General features: G+C 33.7%; 3 protein-coding genes across 6 annotated transcripts; 1 reads left to right on the top strand and 2 right to left on the bottom strand.

Moving 5' to 3' along the window:
• Positions 1-4,705: 4,705 nt before the first annotated feature.
• LOC18039707 (ubiquitin recognition factor in ER-associated degradation protein 1) lies at positions 4,706-5,485 on the bottom strand. Its single transcript, XM_006430582.2, has one exon. It carries the CDS (start codon positions 5,435-5,437, stop codon positions 4,721-4,723), a length of 717 nt encoding a protein of 238 aa, XP_006430645.1. The 5' UTR covers positions 5,438-5,485; the 3' UTR covers positions 4,706-4,720.
• A 1,835-nt stretch (positions 5,486-7,320) lies between these two features.
• Positions 7,321-9,598, bottom strand: LOC112097237 (uncharacterized protein KIAA1211 homolog). 2 transcript variants are annotated; one of them, XM_024182054.1, is made up of 2 exons: positions 8,315-9,598; positions 7,321-7,549 (listed from the first exon to the last, which is right to left on the bottom strand). In XM_024182054.1, exons 1-2 carry the CDS (start codon positions 9,463-9,465, stop codon positions 7,348-7,350), a joined length of 1,353 nt encoding a protein of 450 aa, XP_024037822.1. In that variant the 5' UTR covers positions 9,466-9,598; the 3' UTR covers positions 7,321-7,347. The 2 variants fall into 2 exon arrangements, with proteins under 2 accessions (XP_024037822.1, XP_024037823.1); XM_024182055.1 differs by having other exon boundaries at positions 7,460-7,560.
• A 3,158-nt stretch (positions 9,599-12,756) lies between these two features.
• On the top strand, positions 12,757-19,292 carry LOC18039709 (pyridoxal kinase). Of its 3 annotated transcripts, none has more exons than XM_006430585.2 (13): positions 12,757-12,830; positions 12,977-13,079; positions 13,443-13,536; positions 13,686-13,790; positions 14,196-14,279; positions 14,803-14,876; positions 15,176-15,240; positions 16,094-16,157; positions 16,911-16,976; positions 17,791-17,847; positions 17,989-18,033; positions 18,134-18,187; positions 18,988-19,292. In XM_006430585.2, exons 1-13 carry the CDS (start codon positions 12,757-12,759, stop codon positions 19,126-19,128), a joined length of 1,026 nt encoding a protein of 341 aa, XP_006430648.1. In that variant the 3' UTR covers positions 19,129-19,292. The 3 variants fall into 3 exon arrangements, with proteins under 3 accessions (XP_006430648.1, XP_006430649.2, XP_024037769.1); XM_006430586.2 differs by having other exon boundaries at positions 12,774-12,830; positions 12,950-13,079; XM_024182001.1 differs by having other exon boundaries at positions 12,775-12,830; positions 12,941-13,079.
• Positions 19,293-19,849: the final 557 nt, after the last annotated feature.

The raw sequence follows: 19,849 nt of genomic DNA on the forward strand, positions 1-19,849 counted from the left end.
TATATGTTAAGTTATATAGATATATTAAATTCTAGATTGCAATCCCTTTCTTATAATCAGTTGTTTTACTAGTTGTTAACGTACGGATTACTTTTTAGAAAAATAAAACTAAGAAAATTTTCTGAATTTAATTATTATATATTTCTAAAATGTCAAAATTTTATAAAAGTTTAATGAAAATATAAAGAAAGGAATTGCTGAAATTAACTATTGCAGACATTTTATAATTAATTAAGAGATGCGAATTGCTTTCTTTGTCCGATGGCTGCTAATCGCCTCATCGTTAAAATTGAAGTTGAATTTTTCCGTACGCCACTAAGATAATATATATATATATATTTTTTTTATATTTTAGAATAAATTTCTCATACTAAATTTTTATGCAACTAGTAGTAAACTTGCAAATATTGAAGGTCATGGATGGTAATTCTCTTTTATTTATTTTTATTAATTTCGGCAAGAAAATAGTATTAACTTAGAATTTTATTTTTCTTTATTATTGAAGACACGTAAGTTCGAGCTTGACGGGCAATTTTATTTGATCAAACTTTCCAAAAAATGATTTAATCGAACGCCGTCTTTGACTGACGAGGGACAAGCTTGCTTGATTAAAGATTCAATAGCAATGCATGATAAACGGACAGTAACCTCGTCTTATTGGTCATAATTAAAGAGGATTGCTGATGAGAAATAGCCAAATGCTCTAGAAACCACGCTAGAAAAGACACATTAATGGAATTATTGTGAAACGTAGAAAATCACAAATCAGATAGTCACATAGACAAGTAAAGGCTGTAAAGAATAGAAATCAAAATGATATTTGTTCAAAGTAAAATTTGACTAAAGAAATTTAACTCGAAGACGAAAATCAAAGGGTTTTTATCGAACTTATGTTTCTTTGAATTATCAAACTTGAAATATCACTATAAAAAGTAAAATTGATTTATGTTTTTACAGCATCAATTACCTTTAAATTTGATTTAAGTTAGGTTGCTGAGATTGGTAATTGCTCGTGTTACTAGGGTGCATTCGAGGTTACCTTGTACTTGTTATTTGTACTTCAATTTAAACGCCAAAGAAAATGGGTTAGCTGATGTTGATCTGGCATACAAATTGACTTTGTCACAAATCAAGCACACCAAAAATGACTGAATTAATGTTATGATGTATAGATAATAGACAAACTCTTATGAGTTCAATGATCAAGAAAGGACCAAATAAAAACATCTGATGATGGCGTGCATAAATAATTAACTTTATGGTTCAACTAGACTACACATACAGAAACATCTAATCAAATGAATAGCAAAGCACATATACGGTGCAATATAGCATAAACATGGATAAAAGACTTGCTAATAAATGAAGAATAATGCGCCTCAACATGTTTTTTGAGCACTAGCCAATTTAGAGCACCTTCGAGCTTTCATAAGAGCTTTATGGGGGTTAGTTTCAGTACTCTCTTAATTATCAATAGAATTGAGTGGAGACAGTCTCTCCCTTACGAAATGTGAGTGGAGTAGGCACCCCTCGAATATTAGAGAGGGTTTAAAATATATGGACAAGTGCTTCAGTGTGTCAATGTATAACTGTGGTCTCAGTTATATAGTATGATTGTACATATTAATTGTAATGTCTGATGTAATGCTAGTAACATCTGTGTATAACATACTTCAAAAAAAGAAAAAAAAAAAAAAAGAGCACCTTCTGTATGGCTACAAGTCCAATGACAATTTTTGTACATACTGGATCGATGATACAAGCAAAAAACTATGATATATGCTTCTAGAAAAATGTATACATTTAGTGATTCTAATTTGAATAGAAGTGCAAAAGAATTTTTAGAGTAATTTTGATTAATATTAACACTGCACACACTCGTACAGCTACTTATGCATGTTGTGGCATAATTGTCGTAATAATCAAAATCTAACTCAATGGTTGAGAGTTAATTATCTTTAATCTATACACTTAATCCGATATTCATTCTTAGTCGATGTGGGATAATATCACTAATTTAATCATCTGGATGTGGAAAAAAGGATGTAATCTCGCTAGAGATCACAAAATCAAACTTTCTCTCCCTTTTATTCATAAGATACCACAAGAAATTAAGACAAATTTGGGCAATAAATAAAATTAACCTTCATTGTTGATGAAGAGTAAGAAGTTGAAGAATTCCTAATTAGATTATTGATAATTACAAGGTTTGAGAATATTTTAATTAATGTGTATTTAGTTGTCTATTTAGAGTTTTATTATTTAGTTATTTTTTATTTGAGTTGTATGAATCCTAATTTAGGCAAGAGTCTTGGGTTTAAGTCACTATAAATATATATCTTTTGTAACTTTAGTAGCAATTTTTTTTATTATTATTGAATTTCACTTTTAGACTTTGTGTGACTTTTGTGCTTATGTTATTTCTCAGTGTTCTAAGGAATCAACGAGTTGTAATGCATAGATTCCCGGATATTCTAAGAGTCAACATAAATTCTAATTTATTTCATTATTCTAGGTATTCATAGACTAAACAGAGTACTGAAAATATCCTTACTCATTTTCTATCAATCAATCCACTGTTTTAGTTATACCTTCGGTAATATCGGTTTTATCGCGCTACATCAACTGCATATATAATCGTGGCATCCATAACTATTACAAGATAACTCATCAGTTATTCTCAAGTGATCATTATGCTACAGGTTAGCTTCGGCTGCAGATCAAGGAACCAATACACCCTCTGCGCAGCATTTTATAGTACCTGATAAATTAATCTCATTATAAATTCCATTTTTTAAACTAAGCTAATACAATTACATGAATGACGAGGATCCAACCCTTGTCTCATCAAAAGCAGCAATGGGAATAAGTCTCCAATTTCTTCGTAAATGTGCATCGAAATTCTCTCATCATTTGAGAAGAAGAATAGGGATCTTGTCACCTTTCTACTTGCTCATTGTCGACATTTTTTTTTTTTTTTTGGTTTTGACCACGAGGTATCCTGGGGAGGGTCCCAACTGTGGAAGTCACCTTTAAGTTCGTACCACAACCCAGACTAGAAGTCCCTACTCGAACCGAGAGGCACATGTTCTCCCAACAAATGCGACTTCCCTGCTACTCGAACTGAGGAGCAAACCCAGTCAAGCCACTTAAGGGGACTCCATTGCCAGTGGAGCCAACACTTTGTTGGTTGCTCATTGTCGACATTGACAATCTATATTGTAGATTATAATTCTATTCATCATTAAGCATGAGAGATAGAGATGGAACCGCAATGGTGAGATCAAGATGCAATTTATTAGAGGAACCAGCTGATGTAATTTCTTGTCTTTTAGTCCATCTATGAGTTTTTGTCTTTCGTCTTAAATCATGTGTTGTTTTATCTTTAGTCTTAGACCATGTGTTTAATGCGTCTTTGAATTTTTCTTATAAAAAAAAAAAATCTTAGTCCACACTTATTAAGCTTACTATTCTTGTTGAATTTTTATCTATCAGCTTAAACTTTTAAGCTGATAGTAATACATATGCTAGTAATATTATTACACTTATATTATATGCTAGTAATATTATTAATATTTACAGCTTAAACTTTTAAACTTCAAACAGTTTTATTAAACAAGATCATCCAAACAAGAAGCATACTATATATGCTAGTAATATTATTACACTTATATTATATGTCGAGATATATTAAATTTATATCCCAATTCATGTCGCATATTTATAGGGTGTTTGGTGTAGCCTTGATGCTCGATCGTATCTTATCTACCAGTCCAAGCTAGTTTTGTATATCTAGAACGGGTGGTTCCGTCATTCCGGTCGTTTCACGCTCATCATGCTCCGAGGAAAATTAAGATTGACAACTCATTAAGCTTTAGAGATCCATAGATTGGTATACGCACACAATTATATTGATAGGAAATTACAGTAGAAACCTTGGGTATCAATGACGATTGGTTTCTGACTTTCTGTCTTAATTTGGTATGACCAGTGCTTGCCTACCAAGTACCAACCATTTGATTATTCTATACAAGGAAACTGTAAATATTAATCTCTTATTTTTCTTTTACTATTAGTAGGCTCTACTTGGAATTGCTGTTCAGGAAGCCTAATATATAACTTAAAAGTGTATGGTTGTATCTATGGTTTTTGGAAGCCAAGATAATTATATTAGATGGTTGTTGAAAAACTTTTAATTTTAATACTCTTGTATCAAAATTCATATTTAAATTTTAAATTTAAGTATAATCAATTTTGATTTAGAATTTAGAACTTTCACTTTATAGTTTTTAAGTTACACCATAATACTAAATAATGTCCTTTATGTTATCTTTGTATGACATGTGTAATGAAATATTATTGGATCATTTCGAAATGTTGAAGATGATATTATATGAGAGTTTTCTGTAAATGTAAAAATATAGGTTTTTATTATGTAACATAATCATGTAACATACATGATTATGTAATATAACAATCTCCAAAAACATAACATACTATTTGGATCTACATGAAAAAGTACAGCTTTGCACCAGATTGTTAAATCTTAAATACAATTATATATCTAGGCCGTGAGTACCTTCAAAACTAAAATTTTTAGGTCAAATGGCGTAAACTAAACACGTCAAAAATGTTGGCAAAATAATTAGTATAAAGTAATTATAAGAGCATAAAAGAAAATATTCATCTATACCATTGACAAATTCGAAGAAGCAACAAACTATTTAAACCCAAGCAGCTTCCCTTTGCCAGTGAATGCCTTGAACTTATTATTAGCTTCTTCCTTGACAGCTTGCGGCTGCTGCTTCGACTGCTCTTCAACTTGAGAAGGAAAAGGCACTTTTCGTTTCACCAGCTTCTCATCAGGTTCTTTGTAATCCAACGGAGGTGCAAAATCAACTTCACAATCCGTCTCGGTTATACTCACTGCATTCGAAGGCTTCGTTTCCAGCACATCAATGTAATACTTGCTCTCATTATGCATGATCATAATCGTGTCACCCGTCGTCAAACAGGAAAACTTCCTCAGAATCGCTTCCAAAACAGCTCTGGGGTTCGAAAGCTCATCAAGAAAGCCCTTGGTGTGCGGCTGCAGCTTCATGTACGTTGCTTTGGCTAAACTCACATTGGTTACCCTGACAAGTTCGTATTCTTGGAGCTTCATGTTGTCCATCATCCAGTTGGGCAAGTAAATAAAACCCTCATCTGCCGTGAACTCCACGACACCGCAGTGTGTCGTTTTGCCGGAGGAAAGATTACAGAGCTCGAACATCATGGGGTATCCCACTTCGGTGTGTGCAAGGCGATCGAATGCAGACTGAGGCATGATGATCTTGTCACCGGGTTCATGTTGAGGCTTGGCTACGTGCGAGAGAGAGTAACAATGGTAGTGCTTTTCGAAGGAAGTGTAGTATTCGTCGCGTTTGTTGTACGCCATAATATTGCTCGCAGGATTGATCGATGAAGAGAGAAAGAGGTCTATTAAGAAAGCAGATTTGCAACTAATTAATGTGATGGGGTGTTACTGCACTAGTAGTGTATATATGATGCTATAAGATCAAAATTCTTGTGCAATGCGGTTTAGCAGTTCGCTTTAGGAAATCAAATTCCTTGTCTGCTTTGGAGACCATGTGCTAGCTATATTACCTAACTAGAAAAGATTTAACTTTAATCCAATCCAATTTTAAGTATAATTTTATTTGTTTTATGATCAATTTAATCATTTAAAAAATTAACCGACTTTAGTAGGTAAAGGTTTGAGACATATAGTTCTTCTCCCCCCCCCCCCCCCCCCCCTTTCATTTGACAAACTTGAATTTGATATAATTAATAGAAAAACTACTCATTCGAATATTTACTATAAGAAAAAATTATGCAAAGAATCTCATCTCATAGGTCCTCAAAACTATTTAAAACCATGGAGCCGAGGAAGTGTGATTCATTCAGTCTCTGCTTTAATAATTAAGTTGGAGTATATATGAAATGCTCCTAGCAAATTAACAAGAAAAATATATATGGTAGAATCATCGAGCTTTGAGATTTTACGCCTTCTGTAAGATATTTGGGCACTTACTCGCCCACTGATTCAATGATCAGCAGGCACGAAAGATGAAGTTACAAGGATATGAAATATGATAAGACTGCGAGATAGAAGATAAAAACAGAAATCATTCATGACAAAGTTTGTGATATACTTCTAGACCAAGAATTAAAACATAACAGAAGTGATGAAAAGAATCAAAGCAGTAACATTTGTTTTACTATAATTATCAAAGACTAGAAAGATTTGCAGTGGGATTTAGTTGACACAAACATAAGCTTGAGTAGTTTTGACTTCTAGATAATTGGTAATCGGACGCCAATTAGCATGATGCTAATCACTGTTTCCCAGTCCTTCAAATTGCCATGTTTCACCACTCCTCAGGCAAGAGCATGAATGACACACAAGCTAAGCCATAACTCCAAAATTATGCATTTAGTTCAAACAACCAACCACATCAATTGCATTTTATAATTCCATGTGCTGCATAAGCTTCCACTCTCTCCACTCCACTCTATATCCTATACCTCCTCCTCCTCCTCCTACTTTACATAAGTCTCTCCTCGTCATTTCCCAGAAGATACTAACATTGATGATATCGATGAAGTTTCAGGAAATCAAATAAACCGGTGGTCCACTCTCCCAAAGAGATGTTTCTACTTAAAGATCATAAGGGAGAGACCAGATTCATTTGTAAGTCCTCACAAAAACAATCACAATCAATGTGATCCACTTCTACAGAGATACGTTTGCATCCACATCTAGATGATAAGAGGACAAACAAGATTCAAAGTATAAGCCTATACAAAACCAGAGTACAAACTTTAAAGTCATTTAACTGCTGCCTCCCAAGTTTTATTGAATGAAAAGCATTCAAGAACTAGAATTCACACCTACCAATATTACTTGCTTCTTCTCCAACCTTATTCTTTATCCCTCTCCCTCACCCATTTTACCACTTCTCCGTCCAATATTCCGTTCCTTTTCCTACATTCCTTCCTCCCCGACAAACCCTCTATCCACGTTTCTGCTAGCCCCAAAACTATCCTACTTACTGAATAGCTCTGTGATCAAAACAATACCTAAATCTCAATGGCATTCTCAATTTAAAGCAAAAATTATGGATTGAAAAGAAGTACACAAGTAAAACCCACAGTTGATACTGAAAAATGAACTGGGAATACAAGAACAGGACAGGAGAAGTAGAAGGAGCCACTGGGCTGAAAAGCAAAATCAGTAACATCTTTAGGTTTCTCACATCCATAAGAATCTTGGTCCAAGAAATACAAAAGCCAATCATAAAATTTTTAGACTTGTGTTTGATCTTCACAATCACAGATTCCCACATCATCAATCTGCTCTGTTGAAGCCTCACATGGTTCACCATCGAAACTGAATATGATGACCACAATTGCGGAACTTATGGTGCTAAGGCCCTCTTTGGAGAGGATGAGATCATATTCCAGCTCATATTTGATATTCAAAATCAGGCAATTTGCACTTACCAACCTGACACATGACTATCAAAACACTTCAAGCTTAAACTTCAACTAAACAGTACTAGAGAACTACTTATAAGCCAACACATTACCTAGGAAACAAAAGGAATTTTCACTTCCACAATTTTACAATATTAATAAAGCAAAAATTAGGACAGAAAACCAAAAGGAGGAAACTCTCATCATCAGTCTGGTGCATTTTCAAACATTTAAAGCACATTGGTATGATTTTTTCATCCTATTCTAGTTACTATATCTGCTTTTCCTATCTCTTTATTTCCCTTTTTTATCCTTTTCCCCATTGTTGAATTCTTTGGTGCATTGATTAATTTGCTGCCAACTATTTCAACAAGGGATAGTAAAACACTTAAAGCAAAACAGAACAACTTTTTTGTTAACAGAAAAATGCCTCAGTAAGGCAGTGATGTTTACATATTTTAGAAGCCACAAGGTGGTCATTTATCTTCTTACAACTAATATATTGATGGTTCGCATCCATTACACATAATTAATTCTATACGGAGATAACAAACATTCAGGAAGCAAAAATGAAAATTTTAAAGAAGCAACAATCCAAAGGAAAACAAACTGCATAATTGCAAACTGAACAAAAACTGCTACTCTCAAGATTTGTAAATGAAACTTTAAATAATAATTTATATACATACATTTCTATAATACAAACATTTTATGAGGTAGAAATAAATTAATTTCACAACTAAGTTGAGCTCTATCGAAGATCATAAAGGCAACGGAGTAAGAAGTTACACTCTACATGAATTCAGAAGGCGAATTGGCATCAGGCTTTCCACCATCCCCCAATCCTCCAGGATGCTGCAAATTCTGCAAAACCTGCGGCGGTAACGCTCCCAAACCACCACCCAAACCATCATTTGCCGAACCAAAAAACTGACATATAAGCCTAGCCATAACCCCCAGAATCTGCAATTGGTTCTGGCATGCATCTGCATACATTTGCATCATGGACTTCTCATGCTCAATCTGCAAACCCAACATCTTCTCCCTCCACTCCATTTCCTCCTCCTCCCTCTTCTCCTCCATTCTCATCCTCCTCCTCCTCTCCTCATCCAATTCCATTTCTACCCTTACTCTTCTCTCGTATTCCCTCCTAGCCCACTTCAACTCCCTCTCTTCTAACTCCCACTCTTTACTCTCCAGAGCCTCTTCTCTCTCATCTCCCCTTCTTTCCATCCTAAATCCCATTTCTCTCCTCTTTTCCTCCCCCTCAATCACACCCTTTTCTCTCACAAACTCCCTCTCTCTTCTCTTATCCTCCCTCCTCATTACCACATCCCTCAAATCCAAAACTTTAGCCCCAAGTAACCCAAGATTCTTACTTTCTCTAAAACCCTTTTTCAATTTCTTATTTTTCACAATACCCATTTCGCAAATCTCCCTTTCCACTCCAAATTCACTCTCACTCTCCATTTTCTCCCCACTTTCTTCCTCCTCCTCCACCTCCTCCTCATCCTCCTCCAAATCTTCACTATCAATCCCAACAAGCCCCAGATCACAACAATCCTCAAACAAATCACCATTACTCACTCTCTTCCCCTTAACCTCAAGCTCCACATCACCAAACACCTCCTTGTACTTCAAAAAATTCTCCCAGTGATTCTCCCCATCTTTCCAATTAAACTCATCATCAGAAATTCTAATCTTCTGCTTCACACCCAAGTACTGGTGCCTCATGTTCTGGACTTTGATCGACACGTCCCGCCAGGACCACTTAAAGGGGAAGCTCACTGGGTCCTGCAGGTGATGCAGGGAATTAACGTGGTCGGCGATCGGCCGGAACTTCTTCTCTCGGGTCTTGAGCTTGGATAGTGTGCCAGAGTTGAGGAGATCGGAGTATTTGGTCAATAGGGTCTGCTCTTCTAACTCTGACCACTTCTTTCGCTTCATATTTTCTGCAGAATTTTGAGGGTTTGGTTTTGGTTTTGGTTTTTAGTTGCAGGGAAGGGAGATTGAGCAGTCAGCAGAGACCAGAGAGGAGATTTGATGATGGGCTGTCTTAGGAAAGACAAATGTTCAGACCTTTTTTCTTAAAAAAAAAAAAAAATTATATATATATATATATATAAATTATTCTTTTGACTGATCGGACTAGGTGAAATTTCGTTTTGGCAGTTGGAAGTTTTTGTTTTGAAAATATACATATATTTTTCTAAATTATGTGAATGATAATTTATTAATAATAATTATAGAAAAAATGGAAACTGTTCTCATTGAGCTCTAGCAAACTTAACAATGTAAACTTATTTTAAATATTATTAAAAGTATTTCATCTAAATAGTTTCATGAATAATATTATTCATCAAAAAATAAAATTATTCTCATCCTAGCTAAATAATACAAGTAACACGAAAATATAGTAAATTATTTTAAATAATATAAAAAGAAATAATTTGATTAGGGAAAACCTTAGGTGCAACTGTGGCACCATGCCACAGTTGCATCTAGCCGTTGGATGTTAGTGGACCCCACTAATCTAACTGCATCCAACGGTTAGATACAATTATGGCACGGTACCACAGTTGCACCGTAACCTGATCCATTTGATTAATGTCCATTTCTTGATGACATATTAGTTAAACTTGATTTTAATTTAAAATTTTAGCAATAATTTTAATGATATAAAGTTAATGACTTAAGATTGCGTTGAAATTCTAAGTGAACAAGTTTAAATTGAAAAATCCCTCACCTTATAAATATTTGATGAAAAAAAATGAAAGAAAATAATTTATAGAACTTTGGTCAGAATAATTGATAGATAGATAAAGAGAGAGACTCTATTCATGAAAATTTGATACACAAAGGCCACGAGTATCTTGGGCCGGGATTCCAAGACTTCGGCATCCTTGTTCCGCTCGAGCTAGAGGCCAGAGCAAAGCATGCTTTTCTCTGTCGAAGCGTACCGAACCCCTCCCAGCTCTAAGCATCGTTATCTGGGCCCAATTTAAGAATTTTCCACTTTTTTTTTCCTTTTTTTGGGGGAGGAAAGAATTCTCCCCTTTGACTTAAAAAGAAATGCAAAAATTCATGTAAAAACTAAAACGAAACCAAACAGTCCACCAAACATCCCAAATAACGTAAATATTTGAAATAATTACATTATGATGTTATAGAAGTTGCTACAAAATCCTACTAAAAGAGAGATAAGAAGCAGTTACATGTGATAAAATTTTGTTAGGAGTAATTTTGTATAGAGATGATGTAATAGTTCATTATTGTCATATTTGGGATTGAGGTGCTGTAATTTTTAAAATACAACTGATGTGGAAAAAAAACTATAAATATAAAACAAAAGTTAATAATATGTAGTAAATATAAATTTTAAATAATAGTTTTGACAAAATTATTAAACATATAATCAATTTTTTATTATATAAGTGAAAAATTATATTAACATAACTTTCAAGTTATGTTACATTTTCTTGTCAATTTTGAACATCATAAGAGATGGACACATACATAGCATAGGAAAGAACTTTTTAACATTTTAAATGTAAAGTCTCTTTTCCGCTGGTTTTTCTTCATCTTTTGAAGGTTGTTCAACCCCCCCCCCCCCCCCCAATATTTTAAATATCAAATTTACGTTGAAATTAAGGATGATGATTCATTGATCTACTTGACATCACCTCTTATTTGACCACAAAAGGTGAATTAAAAATTTAAAAAGTCATAGTACTAATGCCATTGTAAGCCCCCCACATCAATCTATTTAGTTAAAAAAATCGAAAAAAGAAATTTCGCCTAAGAGGAGTTGAGGTAAAGTGCATATTATTGCTCAATTATGAAATTTAATTTTATAAATTGTATGCTATTTATTTTAGTGGTTGGACTATTCAATGTGATGCTGATTTTCAACATATTATGCTTTCTCGTTTGGTTTACTTATTGATGTGACATCATATGTATTATTTTTTGAGTGCTAATATGTTAATAATTAACAATAAAATCGATTCATATTATATATGTGATATTAAATGGTTGTTGATATTTTAATAAAATAACGTTTATTTTTTGCCTGAAATCTAAACGAGTCTAAATTTTTTAAAAGTCTGAATGGATCGAAATACGAATATTTAAATAAAATATTTATTTTTTTAAATATCTGAATATAAATGACATTTTGTTTATTTTTATAAATAAAAACATCTTAAATATAGTTATTTGACATTTATGTCCTTATAAATCAAAACAAAAAAGGGATTAAGTTTTATAGTTTATGAAATGAGTATATTTTATAGATACATTTTTTAAATATAATATTTACTTATCATTAAGATATTTTTTATTCAGGTAAAAGTACAAAATTTTTATTTATTCTATTAAAATATAAATGTCAGAAATTAGTCATAAGTTACAAAAAATGAATAAGTAAAATTTGAAAAAAATTCTAAAATTAATAAAATTTCAAATTTCAAGCATTTAACAGACAAGTTTTAAGTATTTCAACTAAATATCGAAATTAAGTAAACATACCATCATCGATTTTAGAGAAGAGTACAATCCCCGATAATATTAAAAAAGTAATGATACAGTCACAAACTCTTGTACAAACTTATTTTGTACAAACTAACGTGGCATTAATTCATTGGTTGAATGAAAATATTAATTAATAAAAAAAAATCACGTGGGCCAAGTGATATTTAATTCAACCAATCTTATCATGCCACATCAGTTTGTACAAAATAAATTTGTACAAGAGTTTGTGTCTGTATCATTACTCATATTAAAATTTGGCAGGTTTATTTGTTACTTTGAGTAGATTTATTCAACAAGGAATAGATTCATCCGATTGTTCGAACAAATATAAGTAGATTTATAATGTTATATGAAATAAAAAATCTTATACATGAAGGTGTATATAATAAAAAAAATCGATATAAATTAACTTGTGGTCATTTTTCGAATTATATGTTTATGGTGTGGGCCAAATTTTAATTTTCACTTCCAAATTTTAAACAACGTCAAAGTCAGACTCGAAATAGTTGATACTCCAAGTCCGACGCAGATTCGGGCGCCACGTGGAATTAAATTCCTAAATTACCCCAACCCTCTCTACAACTCACGGTCATTTAATTCGTGAAAACGGAATCCAGCAGTTGCAATTCAGTAATTTTGATAAGCAGTCTACGTCACGCTGCTAAGATCAACTATAAAAACCATTCACCATACATAATCTTTGAAATGCTGTCTACGCAGGAGTTTCTCAGCAGTTGCCGTCCTTGTTTGGGCACTTCCCGAAAAACTCACGTTTTCCGGTAAAATATAATAAAATATATAGAAATCAAATATTTTCTCGGGGAATCTTCCTTTCAAATCATTATTTATTGATATGCATTTTTTTATTATTATTTTTTGATCTGAGCGGGCTTGATAGGAGGAGAAGCTCCGATTGGATTTGTAGGAGGAGAAGCTCGAGCATATCAGGAATGGCGCCTCCGATTCTCTCATTGGCTTTACCTTCGGAGACTGGTCGAGTTTTGAGCATACAGTCGCATACTGTTCAGGTACCTATCTTATGTGTTATTCTGTTTGCTTGCTGATAAACTCGAAGCATTGTTTTTTAAGAAGCTCAAATTATTTATTTATTTATTTTGACTTGTTAATCATTGTAATTTACTTGATTGACTTTTGTGTGAAGTTACCGTCGTTTGCATGTAATTTGGAAGTAGCTTTATCATTGAATTTATGAAATAATAGAACAGAGGCACTCAACTAATCATCGTCCCGTTTTTTCTAAAGGCTTTCTTACACGTTATTTATGATGATAATTTCATTTTAAGAATAATTCTTCTATTTAATTATGTCATATTTTGTAATACGAAGGATTAACTGTATACTGAAGTCACTGCTTGTATATTTTGTTCTAGGGGTATGTTGGAAATAAATCAGCTGTCTTTCCTCTCCAACTACTGGGCTATGACGTGGATCCAATCCATTCAGTACAGTTCTCAAACCACACAGGCAAGCTGCTTATATTACTACTCAAAAACAGTCTCAGAACTCTGAGGCCTGACATATGGTGCGAGTCATTCAATCTGTATAAGCGCAGGCATAAACTTGTGGCACAGTTTAGTCTAGGTTTTGGTTTAATCAATCTGAAAATTATGCAGGATACCCAACTTTCAAGGGCCAAGTTTTGAATGGACAACAATTATGCGATTTAATAGAAGGACTGGAAGCCAATAATCTATTGTACTATACTCATTTATTAACAGGTATGCTGTATTAGCTGTGTACGTTAGTTTTGTGATTCTTTAGAAATTAGTGTACGTCAGTGATGTCCTCCTTTGGCATTTTGGTTTTTCCATTTGCTTGCACACTATTGTTGTCTGCAAAATCCATTTCGTGTCCGTTGCTTTTGAATGATGCTGGCTGTTTCCCCGATTCAAGTATAAAACAATGTACTTAAGCATATATTTATCTCTTCTATCTCATACTGCTCCAAATATTGAGTCTCATGGCAATTTTTACATCAGAAACGCACCATTTTCAGCTATCGCTGAAGTGTTCTTTTCAGTACTATGCTTTCTGGCAATCTGACTTCTTTTACTGCCACCTCAACGGTTTCATTTCTAGTCTATTTGGAACCTTCATGTTCTGTTTTGACTGGTGCATTGCAGGTTATATTGGTTCTGTTTCTTTTCTGAACACGATACTGCAAGTTGTTGAAAAGCTTCGCTCTATAAACCCAAATCTGATATACGGTAGGTTTTGTATATTCCTAATGTCATTGGGATATCTAAATATCGTTTGCAATTACATATCCTGTTGAATTTTCGTCCATCTTGATTCTTGACATGCCTATGAGCGTAGCAAATTATTTTTTTGAAGTCTCAGTTACTGAATTTAAGGATAAGGACGTTATCAACCTTCTGTCAGGAAATTTTTTTTCCTCTACAACGTTAAATATATGACTGTATATAAACATATATGTATCAAAAACTGTTTTTTAATTCATTTGATGCTAATATGAGGTCTTATTAAATGTTTTCTCTGAAAAAAATGGTAAAAGAAGTCTCGAGAGACATGAATAATATCTATCCTGGCTTGCAGCTGCTTCTACAGAGAAATTTGTAGCAGGAACGAGTCTTTTGTTAGCTTAAGCTGTGGTGTAAAAATGGAAACACAAACATTGTTCCATGTGCCTATTTACCACATCTGTCCTAAGAGGACAATAGTAATAATAAATTATATGCATATTTTCTGAATCTTGCCTGCTTTGTCTAGTTTGTGATCCAGTGATGGGTGACGAGGGAAAGCTCTATGTTCCTTCCGAGCTAGTATCAGTATACCGTGAGAAGGTGAGCAATCCAATTACATATATTGGGTACCTGTTTGTATATCTGTTACATGCTACTTGTAGAAAGTATAAAGTTGTAGTTTGACTCTCAAATGCTTAAGTTTATAACTATACCTAGAACTGCGAATTAGATGTGTGTGTGTTAGATCCTTTAGATTCAACAGCTAGGGTGAGCAATCATTATTGCATTTGGTCTTAATATTGCCTCAATTCTATAATGATGCGTTGATGTAATTGTTAAATATTTAATTTAAAACTTTTTTTATGATCATTCATTTTGATGTTACTTCTTGTAATCAGGTTGTTCCAGTGGCCTCAATGTTGACCCCTAATCAGTTTGAAGCAGAACAGTTGACTGGTTTCAGGTATTTCCGGACACTACAAGTAATGTTGGTTAAATTACTATGGTCAGGATTTGTTCCTATGTTGTATTTCTCTAACCATATGTTAATGGTTCAAAAAAATCTCTTTTTACACGATTCGCTTGTTTGTTGACTGAAAAATTTCTGAGAATATATTACAATGCACATATTGGCAAATGGGAGCTGCTTGCTTAGAGCTGATAGAGCTTTTTCCTTACAAATTGTGTACAAAGAAGCAAGTAATTATCAAGTGGAGGCTTTCTTTTTCCTAATGTGTGCTATTTCCTGACTTCTATTGAAAGCTGTGATCCAATGGCAAGAATAGGCATTTTATTGGGCATAAATAATAAGCTTCGGTCCACAATAGCCAATGAAGAGGCCATTGGCTAAAAGAGAAGTGGAAGAGAAGCTAGGACCCACTGGCACATCAATCTCTCTCTTGATTGCAGCTGGATTTAATTGAGCATCCTTTGCTGTTTTGTCCTCTTCGCTCTCATTTTCTCCAATTGTATTTATTCTGTGGCACTCTGTGTATGCATATGGGTATTTGACGGATTGGTTTCGAGCTTCCCAGTTTTTGGTTAGGCTGCATTCTACATTCGCTGGGAATTTATTAGTACTAGGAGTTGTGTAGGTATTGTTTGTTAAGAATTAGGATATCAATTTATTGTGTGTTGTGGCTTCCCATTGAAGTCCCTTTTGCACCTTTTGGCAGGATTTCCTTGTGTTTTTAACTAGTACAGTTTCACGCCTGAGTTTTATAGTAGATATGACGAGAAGGAGCTCTGCTTTTTCTGTTTATTGGGCACTCATTGCAGTCACTCTTCAGTGTTCTGAGAAGATTTACTTTTCACAGGATTGGGAGTGAAGCAGATGGGAGGGAAGCTTGTAAGATTCTTCATGCTGCTGGACCTGCAAAGGTACTTTTTTCTCCCCTGTTTTGATCTTTAATCAAATCATACCCTAGATCTTAACACTTCTTTTTCAGTGCAAATTTATTTTCTTGCTTGATTAGTTTTGTTTCTCTAATCTCTATATCATGGTACCTCGATAAATTTTTAATTATATTCCTGGGGTGTAGGATTTGAAGTTACAAATTTTTTTTCACTGTTAAGATCGATCTTCCCTGCCTTTTCCTTAATATTTAGTGCAGTTTTACCGCATGGGAGAAGTTTTGACTAGATTCTTAAGCCTACTTGGAAAGAAGCATACTAAGATGAACAGAATATAACACTGCCGAACGACCTGATGGTAGAATTTGCATTCCATAAAAAGAAAGGGATTTATATCTTTGAGCTATCTATGATATGTGCTGACTAATCTGAAATTTCTTAGTCCAATTAGCAAATATAATTTCAGGCTTGAAAGCTAAGGTAAATAAACAATATAGATGGCATATGTTGTATACAATTTAGAGTTACTTGTCCCTCCCTCCCCCCACGCAAAACCCCCTCCACCAACAACCCCCTTCCCCACCAAAAGAAAAGGGAAAAAAAAAATGAAGAAGGAAGAAATGTGCCATGCAATTAAAGGACATCCTTATTATAGAATGATTGTGTTTTGTAGATATGCAATTGTTTTACTTTGGTCAGAAACTTGTCTGTGATTTGCACATAGATGTACTTTTCTCTCTCTTGCCCCACTTTTATTAACATAGTTTCTGATCATATCAGGTTGTGATCACAAGCATAAATATAGATGGCAATCTTTTCCTGATTGGCAGTCATCAGAAGGAAAAGGTAGGCCTATTATGTGTTAAGGGCTTGTGGTTTTAATCATTTTTAGGTTAATTGACTGCCTAATAATCGGTCAAGTTTGAGAATATGTGCCAGCATTACCTTATTTGGTTGTCATGTGAATGTGCATTACACCATTAGATTTTCTGGATATCATATTCATAAAGAAATGTTCTATAACAGATAAGCAGCATGGTGTTTATTGTCACCAAGCTCATTTATTAATCCTTTGAGAGAAAAAAGCACATTTATTAATGCTCGCAAAATTTCATACAAATGTTACTTGCATGCATCCATGCATACGTACACTTTGTTACCTATTATATATTATTACACATTCTTGTCTCCTTAATACTCAATAATTTTTTAAAATTAACTATTTGTTAAATATACAATGTCCATCTATCATTGGTGCTTGTAGCTAAATGCCTTCTTTCGTCCCTTGTCCTTCATTCATTCTTTCAGCTATTATATTACATTCACATTTTCTACTTCAATGAAAGTGCACACTTGAGAAGTGATACTAAATTAGTAAATTACATTTAAAAAAATATATTTTTGGGCTGGTGCTATTTTATTGTGCAATAATTGGCACAAACAGCTACAAACCATTATATGATTTTTGCTCCTGTCCATTTTTTTCACTTGTGTTATTCTTCTCAAAATTTTTTTCATGCCATAAGTGTTCTCACATTTGTTTAATCTTGTGATTTATTAGTATCAGCACATTGTGCATATGGTAATAATCATTGACTAAAACTTTAAGTTATAGCATTCAAAATGCAGATAATCTTTTCCGCTCACTTAAAATTTGCAGGGTCAGTCTCCGGAGCAGTTCAAGATTGTGATACCCAAAATTCCTGCATATTTTACAGTATGCAAACTTTCATCATGATTAAGAAATGATATGGTTATTTTTTTGATGTGAAGATTAATGCACCACGTGAAATACTACTTTAACATGTTGCCTTGCATATGAAACTTACATTGTAACATATGGTGCTTATGCTTGTAGGGAACTGGTGATCTAATGACTGCACTCCTGCTTGGATGGAGTAATGTAATGCCCTTATAATGTTTGCAAGTTCAAGTCAAGTGAACGCTCAGAAAAGTTTAAATAATAATGTTATTTATCTGATTGTTTTTTCTCTGCTGTCCAGAAATATAGGGACAACCTTGACATTGCTGCTGAGCTTGCAGTATCAAGTTTGCAGGTATTGCTTTTGCTTATGCCTTGAGTTGCCAGAATGTTCTGTAGGTTTTGAATGTAGTTGTATCTAATATCATGGGAAATTACAGTAACACTTGTGTGTGCACTCCAAGGTTGTTGCAAAGGGAATTGAATTCTTGACCTCTTACTTCCACTGATGAGACCAAATTGACCGGGCTTTCCCTTCAGGAACAAGTTTGTTCTTGTCTAGAACAGCTCGAAATGTAGTGATAATCCAGCCTGCACTCAAGAGGTTAGGGTTGTTTTGAGAGGGCCATTATTAAAAGCATGCTGCAGAGTTGTTTTCACTCTGTATCTCATGGAAATTTTATTGAACCTTAGAGTGTGGCCGCATAGGGAATTTGCCAGCTCTACTCTTTCTTCTTGGTAAATCTAAAACCTTGAGGCCTTGACTGGACATTGTTTAAAATTTTGAACTTTTTGAACATGCGTACTGCTAGAAGAAATCAGATTGAAGTAATGAAATTTTGTGATAGCACCAGCAGATATAATCAGTGAGGAATATGAAATCCTTGAAAATATAGAGGCCATATAGAACTGTGATAGGACCACAACCACATATATTTTGAATTTGGTGGTTTGCTGGGGCAGCATGCTCCTCCTTGGATGATTGCATATTCATCCTCCTACTCTTTATTGTATATACGTTGCCTCCCAATCCTGATGTAAGCAATATCTGATAGCAAGACTATGTTAGTAAACATTCTTATCAACTAAAGTAGCCGATGCCTAAGTATTCGACTTATATATTAATTGATTATTGGATGTCACCAATGCTTTCAGGCTCTTTTACAGAGGACGGTGAATGACTACGTTACCGCTGGATTCGATCCCCAATCAAGTAGTTTGGAGATCCGATTGATCCAGAGCCAGGATGACATTCGGAACCCACAAGTGAAATTCAAGTCTGAAAAATACAACTGAATGGATGATATTTATACTTATTGAAACAGAATCAATTTCTATAGGGTGCATTTGTACTATTTATTTTTGACAGTTTTGGTTATTTAAACGCAAAAATGTTACTTTATATGTTCTTGTTCACATAAAAGAGCCGAGAGCAGCGATGTAACGCTGGTTGCTTTGTACTATGGCGTGGAGGAAAAATTCGATGAAATTTGAAATTTTAATTTACTAATATGGGAGGGTTTAAGCAATGAGTAATTCTGAGGTACTGCTACCGCCAGTACTCGATGCTTCATAGGCTGTTTTGTTAGAAAATACTGGGCCCAATTGGCTAAGATTGAGGGCAGTGAGCCCACCAAATTCTGTCTCAACAGTTAAATTGATTTTCAAGATTGTATTTCAAAATTATTTGAAGAAAATGGTATATAAATTATAGAATTATTATCATTTAACTACTTTGAGAATTGTAATATATTAAATGACCATAACACTAAAAGAAATATTATAATCTGTTATTTTACTATTATATCTTTATAAAATTTATTATTTTATTACATTACCTTAGTTGACTAATAAAATATCAATTTTATTTTTGAAAGAAAACTAAACAAATAAAGGCATCAAATATTAGAATTACAAGCTTAGAGGAATTATTTTTAGCTGGTTTATATTTTTAAATTTATAATATTGTAATGCTTTACATGTTATTTATTTTTTTGACAAAAAAATTTATTAAAGA

The sequence above is a fragment of the Citrus clementina genome, unplaced genomic scaffold (assembly GCF_000493195.1).
Source record: "Citrus clementina cultivar Clemenules unplaced genomic scaffold, Citrus_clementina_v1.0 scaffold_6, whole genome shotgun sequence".
Taxonomy (NCBI): domain Eukaryota; kingdom Viridiplantae; phylum Streptophyta; class Magnoliopsida; order Sapindales; family Rutaceae; genus Citrus; species Citrus x clementina.